Consider the following 18,296-nt stretch of genomic DNA (forward strand, 5'->3'; position numbering starts at 1 on the left):
TGAGATGATGTGCCATACGAGGTACATGGGCTCTTCCCATTTAATATTTATCCATACTTTCTTCTGTTATTGGACTCTTTACTATTGAATAAATACCAAATACTGCTGGAAAAGGCTTTCACAAATTAATAACTAATATAACAAAGAAGCGTTTCTTGACCAAATGCCTACCTATTGTGTACAGAATTTCACGATTTGCTAAACTAGACTTGTTGTGCCTGTTGATACAATTATAATGGGTACTGATTTTATCAGCACTGTCACAATTTTTCATCCTCTCTCGTATAGGTTGTGTGATTCACATTTGCTTTGCTTCATGAATTCAATTATAATGTTTTTAGTTAAATTCATAATTAGATATCTTGGCAACATGTGCTTATATGTATGAAGCAACCAATTTTACAATCTTGAGAAGGCTCCAGGCATAGTTACCAGGAAGGGCGATACACATGTTGGCAGAACGTTTGACTGCTCACCCTCAAATACTTAAAAAAATTCTGTCATGAACTGACAATACCAATCCATAATGAAGGCAAATAAAAGAGGAATGATCACTTTCAGCGTTTCCATTTGGTGTGCATACATCATTGGTGTCTGTATAATTCATGCAAATAAACTACAAAGAAATGTACATGAAGTAATTATACAACATACTTCCCCGATTTATTTTAGTAGGGTACCATGGGTCTTTCCATACATTATATGCCTCAAGAACGAGGCGTCAGGTAGGGCATTGGTACATGATATTAAGTGGTTACATGGATTGTATTGAATTGAATCTAGGAGGGGAGAAAGACTACAGCTACTATCCTCCATCTTGTGATCGGAAGTAGTGTATGGGCAGGAAGTGGGGCACTCGGCGTCCTTCATTTCATTTGGCAGGATGCCAAGTGGCAGTGGGTACTTTTAAAATTCATTGGAGAGACATCTTATGGGGGTTGGCGTAGTAATTATATCCTATATATATTGAGGTCACTTCGAGGTATGTTGGGCAGAGCTCCCCAGTTTGGGTAGGGTGCCTTTATCAGTCTTCTTAGCATGGTCTGTTGATTGGGAATTTTCCATATGTATAGACCATACTTCTACTGATAAAACCTTGAACGATGATCCCTTCTATCCCAGGCCAGCGGATGGTGTCATTATTTCCGCACCACCTCACTTTTGAGCTTGAAATCCTATTGGATGCTTCCAATCTTGGCAGGCAAAGAGTTTGGCAGCTTCTCCCACGAAAGCAGAGCCTCCTATGGATTTCTTAGAGTATAGCCATATGACAATAGGTGGTGCTAGCTTGGAGCGCAGTGTCCTATTTTGCATTCTGTAAATTTTATTTCTAGGTAGGACGGTCTTTTTCCTTTCAAGGATCTATGACCTTGAATATTGATCCTCTAGCTACAGCTAGCCAGTGGAGTGTTTGCATGTTTATTTTGCATGCAATTTAAGAATGCCAGACTGTAGATGGGTCGCAGTTTTCACTGATGTACAGTTGTTATGTGACAGTTTTGCACCAGTCGGCAACCTCAAATTTCCCACATGATGTATTCCATTGCATTCTGATTTCCACTAATTAAAAATGCAAGGTTACATGTGCCAGGCTCCAGAAAAAAGGCATACAGGACTTGTGCCTCTCTCGCCTGGCATGGAACAACCTCAGACCTCTTACAACAACAGACAGCTGCGCGCCCATCAGCGTATAACGCGTCAATCTGCTGCTCTACCTGGAAGGGCTGCTGAGAAAGTCAAGTATAAAAACAAAGGGTCCTAACTGCCGGTAACCAGACCATACAAATAATGATAAAATAGATACTTCTGCTTTTCCTGACAAAATGAAACAAAATACTTTGTTACATTTATGCTTCAGCTCCCTAAAACAAATAGTAAAAAAAACAACAACAAAAAACACGAGTCTCAGAGCTGAACACACGCCGAAAGTTGGATGACACACAGTAACCAGTTTCTTTCTGTATTTATGATACATTGTCACTGGTGCTCCCTGATTTACAAGTGTCTTTAACAAAACAATTTTAGGCAGCAGCTTTCAAACTCCATGTTTACTTTGAAGCACAGTGGCTTCCACACATTCGTTAGTGAACAGTAAAAGGCAGAATCCAACAGCTCCAAGCAATAAACAATGACACCTCACAGACTGCCCACCCCTGCCCTGCCTCACAGGAACCTCGCCAACCCTACACCCCACCCTTTGGGAGGCAGGAAATGGAAAAGGTTCCAAGGAACGCTGCACTTCCAGACCCATTCACTGAAACAGAATTGGAGTACCAGAGGCACAGGAAGAAAATCAAGAGTTTATTCCCCAAATGGGAGATTCCCTGCATTTTTTTGCTCAGATTCAGCACCAGCTCTGCAGCCCAGCACCATTCCTCTCCTGCCTCAGAAATGAGGCCTCTTGAAACCTCTGGCCAGCCTCTTTTACAATGTTACGGCCACAGAACCAGTTTTTTCATGTGGTTCAATACAAGAAATTGCTCTTAATGATATAAACACTGATTCTTTAAGACAGTATATATTAGACGCAGTGGTATTTTTTGCTCTAACCTAGAAACAGATGATTTTATCCACTTGTTGTCGTAGACCTATTGTGGACAATACCGATACTTACAGTGGGCTTTGGGCCAGCCGTTTGCTTACCATTGGCTGGCTTTCTTGTCCATCTTATTTGCTTGCTTCTTATTAACTGATTCCCATCCCCTTTTTAGGTCTCGGCTAGACACTAAATGTGCTGTCTCAGAGACATGTGTTTAATCTGTGGGCTGAATGCCCGTCCACAGGCTTCCCATTTGCTCGCTCCATCATCCGTCTCATATTCTTTGTCACCATGTGTCCATGGCATGCATGGTCATGCCTCTTCTTGTATTCAGCTCTACCCCCAGAGTGTGGACCAAGTCCTTATAAACATGCACTGCTCCTGTTTTTAGGACCATTTTAGGACCAACTTTTGTCTTTGTTTTTCAGCACTCTACACTGTACTCGTGCTTTTACCAGCTCGTTCTCTCATCTCCTCGATAAGTAGTGTGTTAGGAGGTTTATCATGGTCAATGACCCAACAGCAAGCTGTTCTGAATGTTTATTATACTTGTTGAGATCTTGCCATTGATAGTACTATTAAATTGGCAATTGATTTCTAGGCCCGGGGCACTGTGTGTTGACATGGCATGTTGTTCTAGCAGAACTTGAGGCGAGTTCTTCACTCTGTGGATAACATTTTCATTGCCAGAGTTTCCTTTTAGTGTGATATCACGTCTCTGCATCCATTTAACATAGCCTCTCTTTCTTGGTTTACTTTTAATTAGTAGTCTGGTTCTCATACTTGCAGCTGAACAGTACATCATTTCAACAATTTGAATCTCTGCAATGGCTGTCAAATGTATTATAATTGACCATTCATGTTTTAATACTGCCATATGGGTCAATAAACACACACCATTTTTATCTGGTCATGAAGTTTGGCATTTTGATATTTAAATTGTGATAGTATGTTGCTGCAGCTTTTAATAAACATAGTATAGCAGACATTGTTTTCAATTAGATGCATTTGCAAAGGTTTCCATATGGCTTCTGCTGTAAAAGTGGAATTTTATTGATTAGCTTCAACGTTTTACTTGAAAAAAGTGCTCTGATTTTTATTTACACAATATGTAAAATGAAATGGGATGCCTGCGTCACGAACTTCTGAGCCACCATAGTCGTTAAGGCATAGGCCAAGACAGGAACACTGAGGGTCACAACACAGAAGAGGGACCAAGTGACCCTAACTTTATCGGAAGTTCCCAAAGCGCGTGCATGCCGTTCCATTCTTCCTGTTATCACACGGATGTACCAAAGTGAGTCATGCTAGAACATGTACAGCACACGCATTAGTAATTAAAGCTTTCCTCATCCGTGGGCTTGTCAGGGCTCTCCTTTTGTATGATTCAAAGGGCTGAACAATACGACACGTCTGCAGAGAGAGCAAGAGGAGGAAGAGAAAGGCGTCCCTGGTACCAGGCGTATGCTATAAACCTCACTGATAAAGTCTCCAAACCATTAAATGTGTTCCAACTTTAGTCATGGTATCCATGTGTCAAAACTTCTCAACCATACAGTGCCTCTTTCTTTGGAGTTTGCCATTCGAAGTTTTTCTTTACAGTGAGGTGTTTTCCTTTAATATGCAGAGCACCTCCTCTGGAGCTAGATGTCACTCCGTTAAGCTTGCAATACAACCACACTTACCGAAATGTGATTGAGTTCACCGTGTGATGCTTCCTTTGGCAGTTGGAGCCGCCTTGTACTCAGAGATGCGGGTGTTAAAAGGATCCTTCTTGACCTTACAGTTCATTTTCTGTTCACCACGCAGTAGTTATGCTCGTGATGAGATGCCAACCTTCACTAAACAGATTTCCTCCTTTCCCTTTATATGTGATCATGTTTAACGTGTGGTGTAACATCATTTAGTTTGATACATTTGCAGTGTGGGCACAATAAGGAAAACAGCAGACTGCACAGTATATGCATGAATTATCCCTACCCGATACAGCATGTTAATTGCTGCACCTAACCCCCACTACAGCATCAAGCCACCAAACTAGTGGGCCCACGTGAAGCACATTGGAAGCCTCTAGCAAGCAACAAACATCTAACCCTCACAAACCATGAGGCTTCTGCTGCTCTCCCGTGCATACGATTAGGATGGATTGAAATTATTTTAAGAGCTGTTTGGTTTGTTTTATCACAAAATCATTTTCATGTTTTATGCACAGGAGATTAAATGATGTGCCCAGAATCACAGGATGTTTAGCCGATGCGGAGACTCAAACCAACTTCCCCAAGTGCAAAGTCCACAGCTCAGCATCACTTCTCCCTGCTGCCTCCTGCTCTGAGCCAAAGCCCTGGAGACACATTCACATATAGCAATATAAGCTGTTTCATGTTCCCTTTGAAGCAAAAACAATTTCTTGGTAAAGTCTATGAACCGCTTTTTACTACAGTTAAGCTGCGAGCTATAAACACCACCACTTAGAATAATTTCAGTATCCCCAATAACAATCCAAAAACAGCACTGCTATGTTCACACTAAGTAATTTTAAAAGAAGGATAGTGTCTTTGTTCAAAAACAAAGTTACACTGCTAAAAGAAATTGGCAAAGCCAATAACTCAGGTATATGTGAGACCTCCTGGCTGTGGCAGACTTCAATGAGCAGGTATATTTTAGCCCAGAAGTTAGTATACCCCAGTGATTACAGGTATGGGAAATTCATGAGATTCACTAGATTAATAAATAGCACGACACCCACATAGGCACCCCCCGCCCCGTTTTCTATTGATGGCTATCCGATGATACATGGGGTTTATAGTTTGGTTGGGGATCCGGGTGGGAGAGTGGTGATAGTTTCATATTTGAGCACTTGATTTTCTGTCCATGGTCGCAAACTTTTTACGACTTAACATGTCAAACTGGAGACAATTATACTCAAATATGTAAATGGAATATGGATCATATTCTACAATATTTGCTATTCTGATGGACATCATTCTCCTGTAATGCTGACTCTTTAATATAATAAAATGTAATAAAGTTTGTGGGGGGAAATATTTTTACATCTTCATTTAGGAAACACCTACCACCTAAACATTTGGCAAGAGGACCCCCTTTACGAAATAATTGTTTGTAGTCATGAGAGGACAGGGATAAGGACACAGAGCCTTGTTAAAAGAATCAGCTGAACAGTCTTGCAATTGGGTGTCAGTAATATTCTCATACCAAGAAGACGAGTTATGTTTTAGAAACGGTTATCAGCCCTTTCCATTGCGCTGCTAAAAACTGGAGGAAGAAGATATAAATAGCATTTTGGGTTACTGTACAGTCTAGCATATGCAAGAAGTGGTAGTACCACAAGAATCTCAAACTCCCTGCCTACCACCTGCCAAGTCATCTTCAAAAAGGACCTCGAGCTCCTCCTATTTGACAGACTTGTCAGTTAATCACCCTCGACCATACTTAAGGACTCTCTCCATCATGATCAGAACTAACTCCGTAATGTGACCCCCACCATCTAAATCGATGCTTTGACCCAAGGCATGTCGGACCACGAAATTGTAGACTAAGTACAAAAGATCAGTTAAACCAGGGAGGGAATTATGCGGGCGGCAAAACTCCGATCCTGGAAGATATAGTGGGCTGCTTGATAAGAAATAAAGGAAGTGAAGAGCAGATGAAAACTAAAGAGACTGAAGCGAGGCTAGAAGGCCAGCCCAATACTCAGAGAAGCGATTCCAGGGAATATAGTCATGTCTAAGTTTTAAAAAACAAGGTAGTGGATCCAAATTGGCATTAGCAATTTGATTTCTGCCTCTTCCAGGAGACATGTACAGGACACATGATTCATTTTAGTCTGGAAGAAACAATACAAGCAATTGATACTGTTAAGGAGGGAAAGCCCCAGGACTAGATAAGTTACCAGGGGACTTGTTCGAGCATGAAAAAGAAGTGTGGGCTCCTTACGTTAATCTGGTCACCAATGCTATAACTTCGAATGCACCAATCCCAGCTTCAGGGAAGGGGGCCAAAATAGTCCCTATTCATAAAAAAGGGAGTAAGCAAAAACCATGGAACAAAGGCCCATTAGCTTAATCGATGTATTACAGAAAATCTATGCTATACAGCTTCTGAACAGGTTCAACGGATGTATAGAGGATACTAAAATTCTACCACCGTTCCTGGCTGGATTTAGAGCAGACACAAGCATGGTAGACCAAGTATTTAGACTTCTGTTCATCCTGTGGAAATTCTCTAAGATACAGGGTGGGGTTACATCTACATAGCATTCGTAGACCTAAGGGCAGCATTCAATCTTGCACCCAAAGGAATGCCCTTGTGGGCTTCATTAAAAAGTAAGCATGTGCCCAAAGACATTTTAAACCAGATAGTGAGGCTGCACCAGGACAACAACGCGCGAGTCCGCTGGAGCAGGACTGGAGATCTTACAGAACCCATCCCCATTGATAGAAGAGTGAGACAGGGATATGTGCTTGTGCCCACCCTGTTCTCACACTATAATCAATGATGTGGATAACTGCCTCAAAACAACACCCAAAAAAAAGACTTTCCACAACTTTGTGGTGCCCCTATTTCAGAGTTACTATTTGCAGGTGACACGATTTGATTTCACAGGTACCTAAGGACTTCCAAAACCTACTGGACGATTTCAACACATACTGTAAGGAAAAAGATCCAGAAATAAATATTGGAAAAACAAAATATATGGCTGTGAATCCTCAAAGGAACTTCAGGAGAATCAGGGTGGGTGAACAAAAACTAGAACATATATCGAACTTTGTGTACCTAGGCATAACACGTGACTCAAAGTTGTAATGGAAACCACAAACAAGCCATTCCACAACGGTCCTCACACAGGGGTCCGGGGCTATCTCCAATAAATATAATTCATCTATGACTAAACCGATCACACCAGCCTTAGAGATTTATAAATATAAAGCACAGGCGGCCGGCCACCTTAGATAGATCCGAATTGTGGGGCATTGGTAACACTAAGCAATTTGCATACGGTGAGAATAAGTTCATAAAAAGGATATTGGGACTACTACTGGCAACACCACTTGTTCCGATGTTCCACAATCTAAATATCAAGTGGATAGAGTATATTGCACTATTACGACTGCTGCTCTACTGGATTAGATGATGGACTACCCAGGAGCTGGTGGATTATAGAGAGGGCATTAAGGAAATGTTAGAACTTGATAGATACTTAACCTTCCCTTGGACTAGACATGTCCAGAAATGGTTAATTGAGCTTGGCCTTCACTCCTACTGGATGGAAGCGCAATTATTTGTGCAAAGAAAATACAAAAACAAAAATACTGGGACTATGTTTTGAATGCACTACATAGCAATTCCAATTTAGGTAGATTGGCAACACAATTTCTTACTGTCAAACCAAACACATGTAATGAAGAGTTGCTTGATACTTTCTAGCCACACTTGGCAAGAATTCTGTACATGAAATATCGGTAAAAAACTCTCCAAATAAAGACCTATACTGCAAAGTGGACAAAGCAGGGAGAATCATTTTGCACTTTATGTATCTTAGACCATATTGAAGATCTTGCACACATCCTATTCTTTTGCCCGACATGCGATAGGGCAAGGAAGAAATGGATTAGCGTATTATGCAAAAGGCTAGGGTTTAGGAAGCACCAAGATGCCCTTAGAGTAATAAAATATGAAACAACACCTCATAATTTTTAGCATCTGCAAATATTTACTGGCAGTAGGATTTGCACAGGGCAAGACGAGGATGAAATTGTGATGATGAAACAAGCAAGGTTTTCCTCCTTTTTCAAGTACTGTATTGATGATGATTGTTTTAATGTAAATGTTGTACATGATTTATAGCAATCCTTTAATTTACCAGAATAAAATAGAATTGTGAATTTTATATACATGTACTTTTAATGGTTTTTAACTGAAATAAAAGTTGTTTTATGCTTTAACTATGTTCGAAGTTTGACCAAGTCTTATAATTGTCTCATGTGGTAACTCCTGCATGCATCTACCCAAGTAGTCCGAGTTTAATTACTGTATGAGTAACGCGCTGCTACTGCTATAAAGTGCTCTGATGCCTTCAGGCCATGTCCGATCGATATAAAAATTGCAAAATAAACATTAAGGGGTTTACAAGATGCAGGGCTGACAGGGTGTCAGTAAAAAGTTGTGCAGTTTGAAATATTCCTATTTAAATACAAAAGAAGGTGAAGAATGTATCAGAACAAGAAAGCAAAACTAGTACTTAATGAGCAACCCCAGACGACCTGCCCCTTCACTAATAACTCCCCCTCCCCACCCTCCTCCCTCATTCTTCGGAAGCCACTCTGACCGTGAGGAGCCAGGGGCAGTACTGGAACCGTCCGTGGCTCGCGCCTGCACAGCTGCCACCGCTGGACCGGACGAGCAGCGAGGAGTCTGCGCACGCGCAGGGCTCGAATCTGTGCCGCGCGGGCTCACCTGCTGCAGGGCTTGCTCCAGCTGAGGGACGCAGGCATGCCGGTGCTCCTCGGAGCTCTCCTCTGCCTCTTCAGAGCTCTCCACGGCCCCTTCTGGCTCCTCGGGGCGGATGGCGATTTCATGCAGCTCTCCCACCTGCAAACACACAAGAAACAAGAACAAGAAAAAACATGACTAGGGTGCCGCTTACCTGCATACATACAGTGCCCCGGCGGCCTATAACCGGTTGCCTGCAGAATAAAATACCGCGTTTACAAAACCCCAGCTGAACACCAACAGATCCCCGCTGACCTACTCCGCATAAATACAGACACCCTTGCCTGTATTAAAACAGTTCCCCTTACCGACATAGCTGTGGTTCTCGGAGATCGCCCGCCTGTGTCGGCATTAGGACCCTGGCCTCAATAAATGTATACTCAGTTCGACCCCTCGTCTGTTTAAAACACCCTTTTTTGTCGCTGACCAACAAAAATAAAGCTCCACTGATCCCGGTCATGCATTACACATTACAGCACCTGCAGCTCGCCTCTGCCCCTCACATGAATAGCTACATATCCCCTCAGTCCAGATAGCTGCAGCTCCCTTCCCCCTCACTTACCTAAAAAAAGCTCCATTCCATCACTGACCTGCATAGATGTTGCTCCACTCTACCCTTGTCTGCATCGATCTAACTCCTCAGCCCTTCATTGTAATGTGAGATCACTAGCAAAACATCCCTGAAATCTGGGATAGGATTTCATCACACGCCCCGGACATATGTTTTCTCACTGAAACCTGGCTAAATTGTACCAATTCTCCACTGATTGAGATGGCCATTCCTGAGAATTATACCTTTTTACATTTGGATAGGGAGGGAAAAACAGTAGGCGAGATCTTTAAAAATCATCTTTCAGTAAATTGGATCAACTCTCTAAGCAATGAAAGCATTGAATTGGGAATTTTTAAGATTATCAAGTCACCCACAGACAGTTGGAATGGAGCATTATTATATCGCCCCCCAGGAACAAAGACTAATTTTGCAGACCAACTGACAGAATTAATTGCTATGCATGTGCTTTACCCAAATACATTTCTTCTACTGTTTGATTTAACTTTCATGGGGAAAATCTTATGAACCCGGAGGTCAATAAATTTAGGTCCACCGTTGACATAATTGGACTCACCCAAAGAGTGACAGGTCTAACTCATCTTGCAGGTCATGTGCTGGACTTGACCATTTAACATGCAACCTCCCAGAGCCTCTCACGTGGTCTGACCACTCAATGATCAGGTTTTCCATTAAACTGCCCTGCCCAAAGAGTTTGGATACAAGTGTAGGAAAGAAACAAGTAGCGCTCAGACCTTGGCGTTACCTCTCTGTTGAAGCCTTCGATGAGGCTTTTCAATTGGAATTGTCAAAGAAGGAGATGGAAGATAATATGATGCTGGAAGCCTTTAATACTGCTTTTGTCACTGTTTTGGATGCAGTGATCCCCAATAAAAACTATGCCTCTATCCAACATCAGCCCCTTGGTACACCACGGAGCTAAGGATTTAAAAATCCAAATGTAAGAGATTGGAGAGAGTCTGGCGTGTCAGTAAAGACCTACAAGACAGGCTGCAGTATAAACAATCTCTGGCCATCGATCATCTGAATTTAAAATCAGCCTGACGTCAATTTATTATCAACCAAATTGAACGTGCCACTAATGCCTCAAAGGTCCTCTTTAATATAGTAAGAGACTTTGTATGTCCTCAAGCCTGCAGACAATCTCCTATAGAAACACAAGATTTCTGCAAACTGCTAGCTAGTTATTTTCAAACAAAGATCATTAAAATCTACGCTAACTTCCCTTTGAAAATTTTTCAAGATCCCAAAGTCACTATCAGACCAGAGGACCTTGGAAAAATGGCAGGAATTCCCTTAGACTGCTTTGAACTAACTACGCTTGAGGAAGTTTCTAAGGCACTTTCAGCAGCAAAATCTGGCTCACCCATGTTCCTTGTCCTCCAAAGACGATGGCTCTTTTAGCCACTAGTTGAGTGCCAGTTATTCTTAAAATGTATAGTTCTTCAATACAGTCTGGTACCATTCCAAGAACATGGAAGGAAGCATCTGTGCGTCCAATATTGAAGAAACCGACGGCAGATCCCCGAGAACACGGCAACTATCGCCCTTTACTACCCCTGCTGGGTAAGTTGCTGGAAAGCATAATTAATAGGCAACTAAGTCGATACCTGGAGTTGAATGAAATTCTTGATCCATCACAATCCGGTTTTCGGCCTGGTTTCAGTACCGAGACTGCTATTTTAGAAGTAACAGATTCGCTCAGGCAGGAGATCGACAAAGGTGGATCAATTATACTGATCCTATTAGATCTCTCTGCGTCATTTGATACCATCTCACATGAAGTGCTCACAGAGAGACTAGCCTCATGTTGCATTCAAGGAACTGCCCTGAAATGGCTGCGGAATTTCATGTCAAGCAGAACGCAAACAATCATGCTAGGACCTTATTTGTCAGAATCAATCAGCTTAGACAGATGTTTATCCCAGGGCTCCTGTCTAAGCCCGACTTTATTTAACATTTATATGGCTCTGCTGGCAAAAATAGTAGAACAGTTAGGTTTTGAGATCATCTCGTGTGCTGACGATACTCCGATTATGTTCACCATTGGCCCGGATATAGAAGCAGAGAAAGCACGGTTCAGTAGAGGAATGCCTGTGATCTCTAGCTGGATGACGCAGAACTGTCTCCAGCTGAATCCAGGGAAAACCGAGGTAATGCTAATGGGAAAAGCCACAGCTAGTTGGTCTGATGAATGGTGGCCCTCCCAAATGGGAGTAGCTCAAAAGTTCTATATATAGAACTTTCAGGAAACCACTAAAAGCGTTTCATTTTTCTGATAGTCTCGACTTCCAGTATCAGGTCAAAATTTCTAGTCAAGCGCCGAGATGCCCCCAGGTGATTCCTGTGCTATAGAAATGAGAACATAACATTCATCTGCATAAATACTACTCTTATCTCCTTACCTGCATTCAGCCAACCCCCTGTGTACTTGAAATGTATTACTGGAGTTGCCCCAAGCATAAACCGCTTCTTTATTCCCTTCCTACATACTGTAAGCTGTATCCTCACCTGTATAAAAACATTACTCTTATGCCCTCACCTGCACACTGACTGCACCCAGTACCGTAGCAATGTGCAAGCAAGGAAAATGGCCCATTTCGCTATTGTTAGGGTAGCAAAATACATCAACTATCAGGGCTGAATGGACCCAGAGCACTTCGCCTGCTGCATCAATGGTAGCTATGCCACTGACCGCACCTTTCACCAGCATCATTTACAGATTCCCCCTCACCCACATAAATGCAGCTTCTCCCCCCCCCCCCCCCCCCCCCCATAACCTGGGCCTGCATCAATCCAAGAGTTCTGGTAGGAATAGATTTTTACGGTTTATACTTTTTGAATATCACATTTACTTGATTGGGTATCAAATTAAGGGGCAGATTTATATCTTGGCAACACAGCTACTGCATCAGAACGGCGACAGTAGCCATACAGCCAAGATTATGGACCACCCATTAAATTTATATGCTGGTGGACCTTAGATTGAATCACGACTGAAACTACTCAGTCTCTACCGTGATTAAACCCCTTAAACAACGTAAGGGACGTTAGAGGCTGATAATTCTGCCCACCAAATTTAGGTGGGAGAATTTAGAGGTCAGTTTGCAAAACCCATCACTCCCAGGAAACCATGGTGGCAAAAGGACTGGTAGACGGGTAAATGCTTCCTACACCATGGGAGAGGACTCCCATGGCGAGGAGAGATGTATTTGTTTTTATTTTCAAAAAGAAAATTACACTTTGGGATTTTCTTTTTGAAGGGGAAAACAAAAAAAAAAAAAAAAAGAACAGTTTGGTCCATGGATAATAAGTTGGGACAAAATACGGAAAGGGGGAGTGGAGAACGTAACTTGGTGGAGGGTTGAGAGTTGCTCCACCAGTTAACCACTCACCACTGACAGGGAACTGTGTAGACAACATCTTTACACCTTTTCCTCTATTGTTCTAAATTAACTCTCCCCCCCTTTTGTTCTCCCCCTCCCTCCTCCTTTCCATTTTGTGTCTCCACTTCTTATGCAGGTCCTTACTTAAGAGAAACCTGGCTACAGTTGGGGTCTGTGGTGAGGGTATGGTTACCTATTCAGGCTATTATTTCTTTTTTTTAAAACAATTTTTATTGTACATAAAAATAAAAATTGGGCTTTTCCGGGCATACATTGCACATATTAATCGCTCAAAAGTAATATGGCAACACATAGTGGACATTGCATTTGATCTTTAGGATGCATCTTGTTTACATTCAAGGTATCCGTACGTCACCCGCCCCCTCTCTCCAGGTGTCCCTTCCCCCTCCCCCTCACTCTGAATCGCTATCACTGTCCACCTGTGGTGGTTCACAAATATACCCTCTGTATTCGTTCCATGCTCCCCAGAGTTTCCCCCATTTTCGTGGAAACTTCCGATGTAAATATACTGTCTTTTCAGCAACCATCGCTGAGTCCATATCCGCACTCCAGTCCCTGAGCGCCGGTGACACGGGGGATCCCCAAGCCTTGGCCACATTTCGCTTAGCATACATAATACCCAGCGTTGCCCAGTCCTGCATCGGGATATTTAAATCAGTAGGCTCCCAGACGTTCAGTAGACACCGAGCCTACCTATTATTAATCATAGATGTGAACCACCCCTGTTTGAGTAGCAAGTAGGGTCTCTAGGTCCTGAAGCATTGGCACGATCATTTTGACATCCAAAGGCATGAAACATGTCGACAGTTATCCTCACTTAAAAACTTGACGAGACTACTAGGCTCTCTACGTTAAAGTTGGTTCAGCAGACTCCTATAGTTAGTTTTAATCCAAACATTCCCACACCTTACTCCCATTATATATACACCACACATCCCACACACCCCCTCTTTATCGACAGCCAAAACAATGGATAAAGAGATCTCTGATAAAGAGCCCATTGGGCATTGCTGCGCGGCCCAACATCAAGCTGCCCTATGATGAAGCATGACACCTTTCGGGGTGTGCGAGGGCCCATGACCTTATAGAAGCTGCTCCCCCTTCTTCTTTCCGACGGTTAGAAACAGCACAACTTTTGGTTTATATAACAGCAGGTACATTCATTGACCATTCCTACTGGGATGGGAAGAACAAATATTATTCACCAAAGATGAGTGTGGAACGAAACTGTGAAAATTCTATTCGAAGAGATGATTCGAGAGCTAGTGTAGAAACGATTCAACCTGACGTATCAAACAATCCAGAGTGATCAAATCCAGTACCAGGTACAACTCGAGGAAATATGTAAACTCCAAATAGAGGAAACCAAGATATAATAGGGAGGACGTTACAATTGGAAACACGAGAATCTGAAACCCATGCTACACCTCGAATGGAGGGAGCAAGGGGAGGATCGCAAGAAGATATTAGACGGGCAGATAGGTCCTACATCACAAGGACTTGATTATTGGATTAGAGATATAGCTCCAGCAACTTTTGATAAAGAACAGAAGAGCAAGGAACATCTGTATTGAAAACCCCAAATGAAAACTCCCTTAATGTAGCCAAGCTTAAGGTAGAGTTGGAAGAAATTACTTTAGGAACTATCAGTCCTGGTAGAATTATTCCTTACTGAGATGATGAACTATTGTTTGTATGTAACTCGACGAGCTAGAAATACTCATGAAAAGTTGCACAGTAATATGGGATGGAAATCCAAAAGTCAAACACCAAAAAAGACTTATTGATTAGATTTCAGTCACAGAGACCTCAAGAATCTAAAACCTTTAGGGGAAAGATTGCAAATTAAGAAGTTATTGACAACTCTTAGAAAAGGGGGTGAGTTTAAGAAATGGGAAGGTAGCTGGGCTAAAAAGAAGAAAACAAAGAAAGTGGCTATGCCCATGTATTCCATGTTCGGAGTGGAAGTGGAAAAATCTGAAATAAAAATTCTTCCCACGTTACATTCAGGTTTCATGGACTAGACCAGATATATTGTCCTTTACAAATGATTTCCAGAAACTGAGAGAGAAACCAGTTGAGTGGTACAGACAAGTTGAAAGATTTGTGAAGGTTTCAAAAGTCTTAATAAACGATTTGAATACCTGGTTTGATATTGTTGTCCCTAATGATTTATGGACAGAGTGTAAAATAGCAATAGATTGGCCTGAGATTGAACCGGTCAGAGATCAAAAATTGGTGAACCCTCACCTGAGCTAATGAAAAAATATAATGAAGTCATTACATACTTGAAAGGGAAGATTTCTCCAAAAGAAGTTGATTGGGTAAAGATTGACAGAAGAACACAGGAATTGAAGGAGAAAGTTCACGCGTATTACAAAAGTCTTGCAGGCATTTAAACAGTAGAGTGGGTTGGAAAATGTGTCAGGAAAACATATTGGCCATTTTGTGTACCGATTTGTTTATGAATTGAGACCTGAAATACTTATCATGATACAACAGCATTTAATTTGTTGGCAAAGCAAACCGATAGATGAGATTCTTCAATATTCAAAACATTTTGGAGACAAAGTAGATTCCAAACATGAGAGATTGAAAGATAAGTTGATGATGGCACAAAGAGGGAGTCCAAGAAGGGTTATATGGGAGTTGGTACAGATTGTGCAATTGGTGCACAGGGAAATGGTCAACCGAATTTAGGAATGCGTGGAGTAGTGGATGCGCAACAACAGGGTACTCCAAATCAAGGTAGAGGGATACTTGTGGAGGATGTTGAAAAAGAAACTCATGTCCCATTTGCCGCATGTTCAGGCATTGGAACGGAGAGTGCTGATTTAATCCAGTGAACCTGATGAATGGACAGGTAACACATGGTGGAAATGTACAGCCACAGGTGAATGACACGATGCAGAATGAGCAGACTCAAAGACAGAAAAATGTTAATTTAAATATTCCACAAGTCCCCAGGCCATGCATGAATGGCCAAGTTAAAAAATATACTGTAAACAAGGGATTCCAAACCAATGATCAGATAGATTCCAATCCAAATGTTACCCAGCAATATTAAATTTGGATCGATGACAGCGACTCTGATGTGTCCCAATGACAGTGCCCGAAAGGGGAGTAGGAATGCGTGCTTGGTGCATCCTTAGAGGTAGGCCAAAGTGGTCCCTATGTGGATGGCAAGGTAAACGTATCAACTATTTAGTTCCTTGTTAACACTGGTGCTACCCATTCCACTGTAAGAACAGCAGAAGTGCTAAACCTACCCCTCTCTCTCTCAAGAAAGAATCCAAGTCGTGGAAGTCTCAAATCAATTAATGTAAAACCTAGTAACTGAACCAGTCAAGGTACAAATTGGATCATTTGAGGACTTGCACAAATGTGTAATATGTGATTCTAGTCCAGTAAACCTATTGGGATGAGATTTGTTGTGCAAAATGAATTGATCCATAGATTGCACTCCAAAGGGAACTGAATTTCATACAAAGAATAAAGATATTGTATTCAAATTGGCAAACCAAAAATCTGACACCACAGGTTTCTTTCCTTTACTGACGTGTGATGATTTGCCATTGGAATTAAGAGACTTGTGTTACCTCAGGTTTGGGATTTCATGGGAAAAGATATTGGATCAAAAATGTTGCTTCAATACGCATTGCATTGAAACCAAATGCAGAATTCCCACAAATTCCTTCATATAATTTGACCCCTGAAACAAATGCAGGAATTACCCCTCTAATTGAATCCCTGATTGAACAGGGTATTCTGAGGGAGATTATGGGAAGCCCATGTAATTCACCTATTATGGGAATTCAGTAACCTACTGGAAATATCAAATTATCGAATTGTGCAAGACCTCCATAAAATCAACCAGACTGTGATCCCATGTTGTCCAACTGAGCCACATCCAGCTGTGATACTGTATCAGATCATGTGTGAAACAGAATATTTTTCTGTCATTGACTTGTGCCAAGCATTCTTTTCCATTCCCTTGTACCCGGATAGCCAATTTTTATTCGCTTTCCTGTTTGGAAACCGTGTCTTGGCATGGTGCAAAGCTCCACAACGGTATACAAAAAGTCCTTCTACCATCAACCAGATTTTGAAGAAAAACCTAGAATCATTGGAAATGCCAAATCACTCTGTATTGGTTCAGTACATTAACTACTTGTTAGTAGGGTCAAGTACTAAGGAAGCTTGCATATGCAATACCGTCGCAATATTAAATAATTTGGCAGTAAGCGGACGCGAGGTTGCAGTATTACTGAGCATTTGAGAGTTACTACTTTTACTGACAGCCAGTATGGGTTTGGGGTTGTCCATGATTTTGGGCAGTTGTGGTCTCAGCGTGGGTTAATGACCTCTTCATGTTCACCTATCCGAAACGGAGAGAGCGTGAAAAACCTGCTGCTGTCATTACAACTGCCTGCCCAGATTTCAGTAGTCAAGTACCCGGCCCATCGACAGAAAAATGATTTTATCATGGTTGGATACAGTTATGTGGTCAAGACTGCACGCTATATCCCCCTAAATTCATTTGTTTTTAATGGGGACCCCTTTAAGAAACAAACTGATGTTGTAGAATGTAGGCTGATGTTATTAACTGTAGAAACTTGGGAAGAAATCAAAGCTTTACAAGATGAAGTTCCAGAAGCTGAGAGACAGGGATGGATTAAAGCAGGATGCACACAGAGACAAGAAGATGAGATGTGGGTATGCACAGATGGAAGACTAGCCCTACCGGATAGTTTGTTGTCACCCATGGCAAGAAACTACCATGGTCCGCACACATTGGGAGGGTTCCGGTTATGCATCTCTTTCGACAAACTTGGTTTAACATCGATTTAGAGCAATTGCAGAGGTCTTGTGTCAAAGATGTATAGTATGCCAACAGCAAAATGTGGGAAAGAAAACACTGGTCACAGTGAGTTATGTAGGGAGAGCAGGAGGACCGTTTAATAGGACGCAAATAAAATTTCATTGAGATGCCCCTCTGCAATGATTTGAAATGTGTTCTGGAGATTGTGTGTCTGTTTTCTTGTTGGGTGGAAGCATACCAGACAAGGCGAAATGACAGCTTAAATCTAGCAAAACTAGTCCTTCGAAAACTCATACCACATTTTGAATTTCCAACTTCTTTGGAATCGGATAGAGGGACTCATTTTAACAATGAGGCCCTGAGGATTCGGTTTGCAGCATTGCAAATTGAGCAGAAGTTACATTGTTTCATACCGACCAGAAGCATCTGGAGTGGTTGAGCAGGTTA

At 41.9% G+C, this 18,296-nt stretch overlaps 1 protein-coding gene across 4 annotated transcripts in view; it reads right to left on the reverse strand.

Annotated features, from left to right (window-relative positions):
- Positions 1-18,296, reverse strand: part of ESRP1 (epithelial splicing regulatory protein 1) — a 395,873-nt gene that overhangs the window by 356,789 nt on the left and 20,788 nt on the right. For all 4 annotated transcript variants that reach the window (XR_013610504.1, XM_078687020.1, XM_078687021.1 and 1 more), the window contains exon 2: positions 9,014-9,148. Coding sequence is in view for 3 of the 4 variants with exons in the window: in XM_078687020.1 (XP_078543146.1) it covers positions 9,014-9,148 (135 nt within the window). In the remaining variant the exon portion in view is untranslated. The remainder of the gene's footprint in view (positions 1-9,013; positions 9,149-18,296) is intronic.

This window comes from Lissotriton helveticus, chromosome 4_1 (genome assembly GCF_964261635.1).
Source record: "Lissotriton helveticus chromosome 4_1, aLisHel1.1, whole genome shotgun sequence".
Lineage (NCBI taxonomy): Eukaryota > Metazoa > Chordata > Amphibia > Caudata > Salamandridae > Lissotriton > Lissotriton helveticus.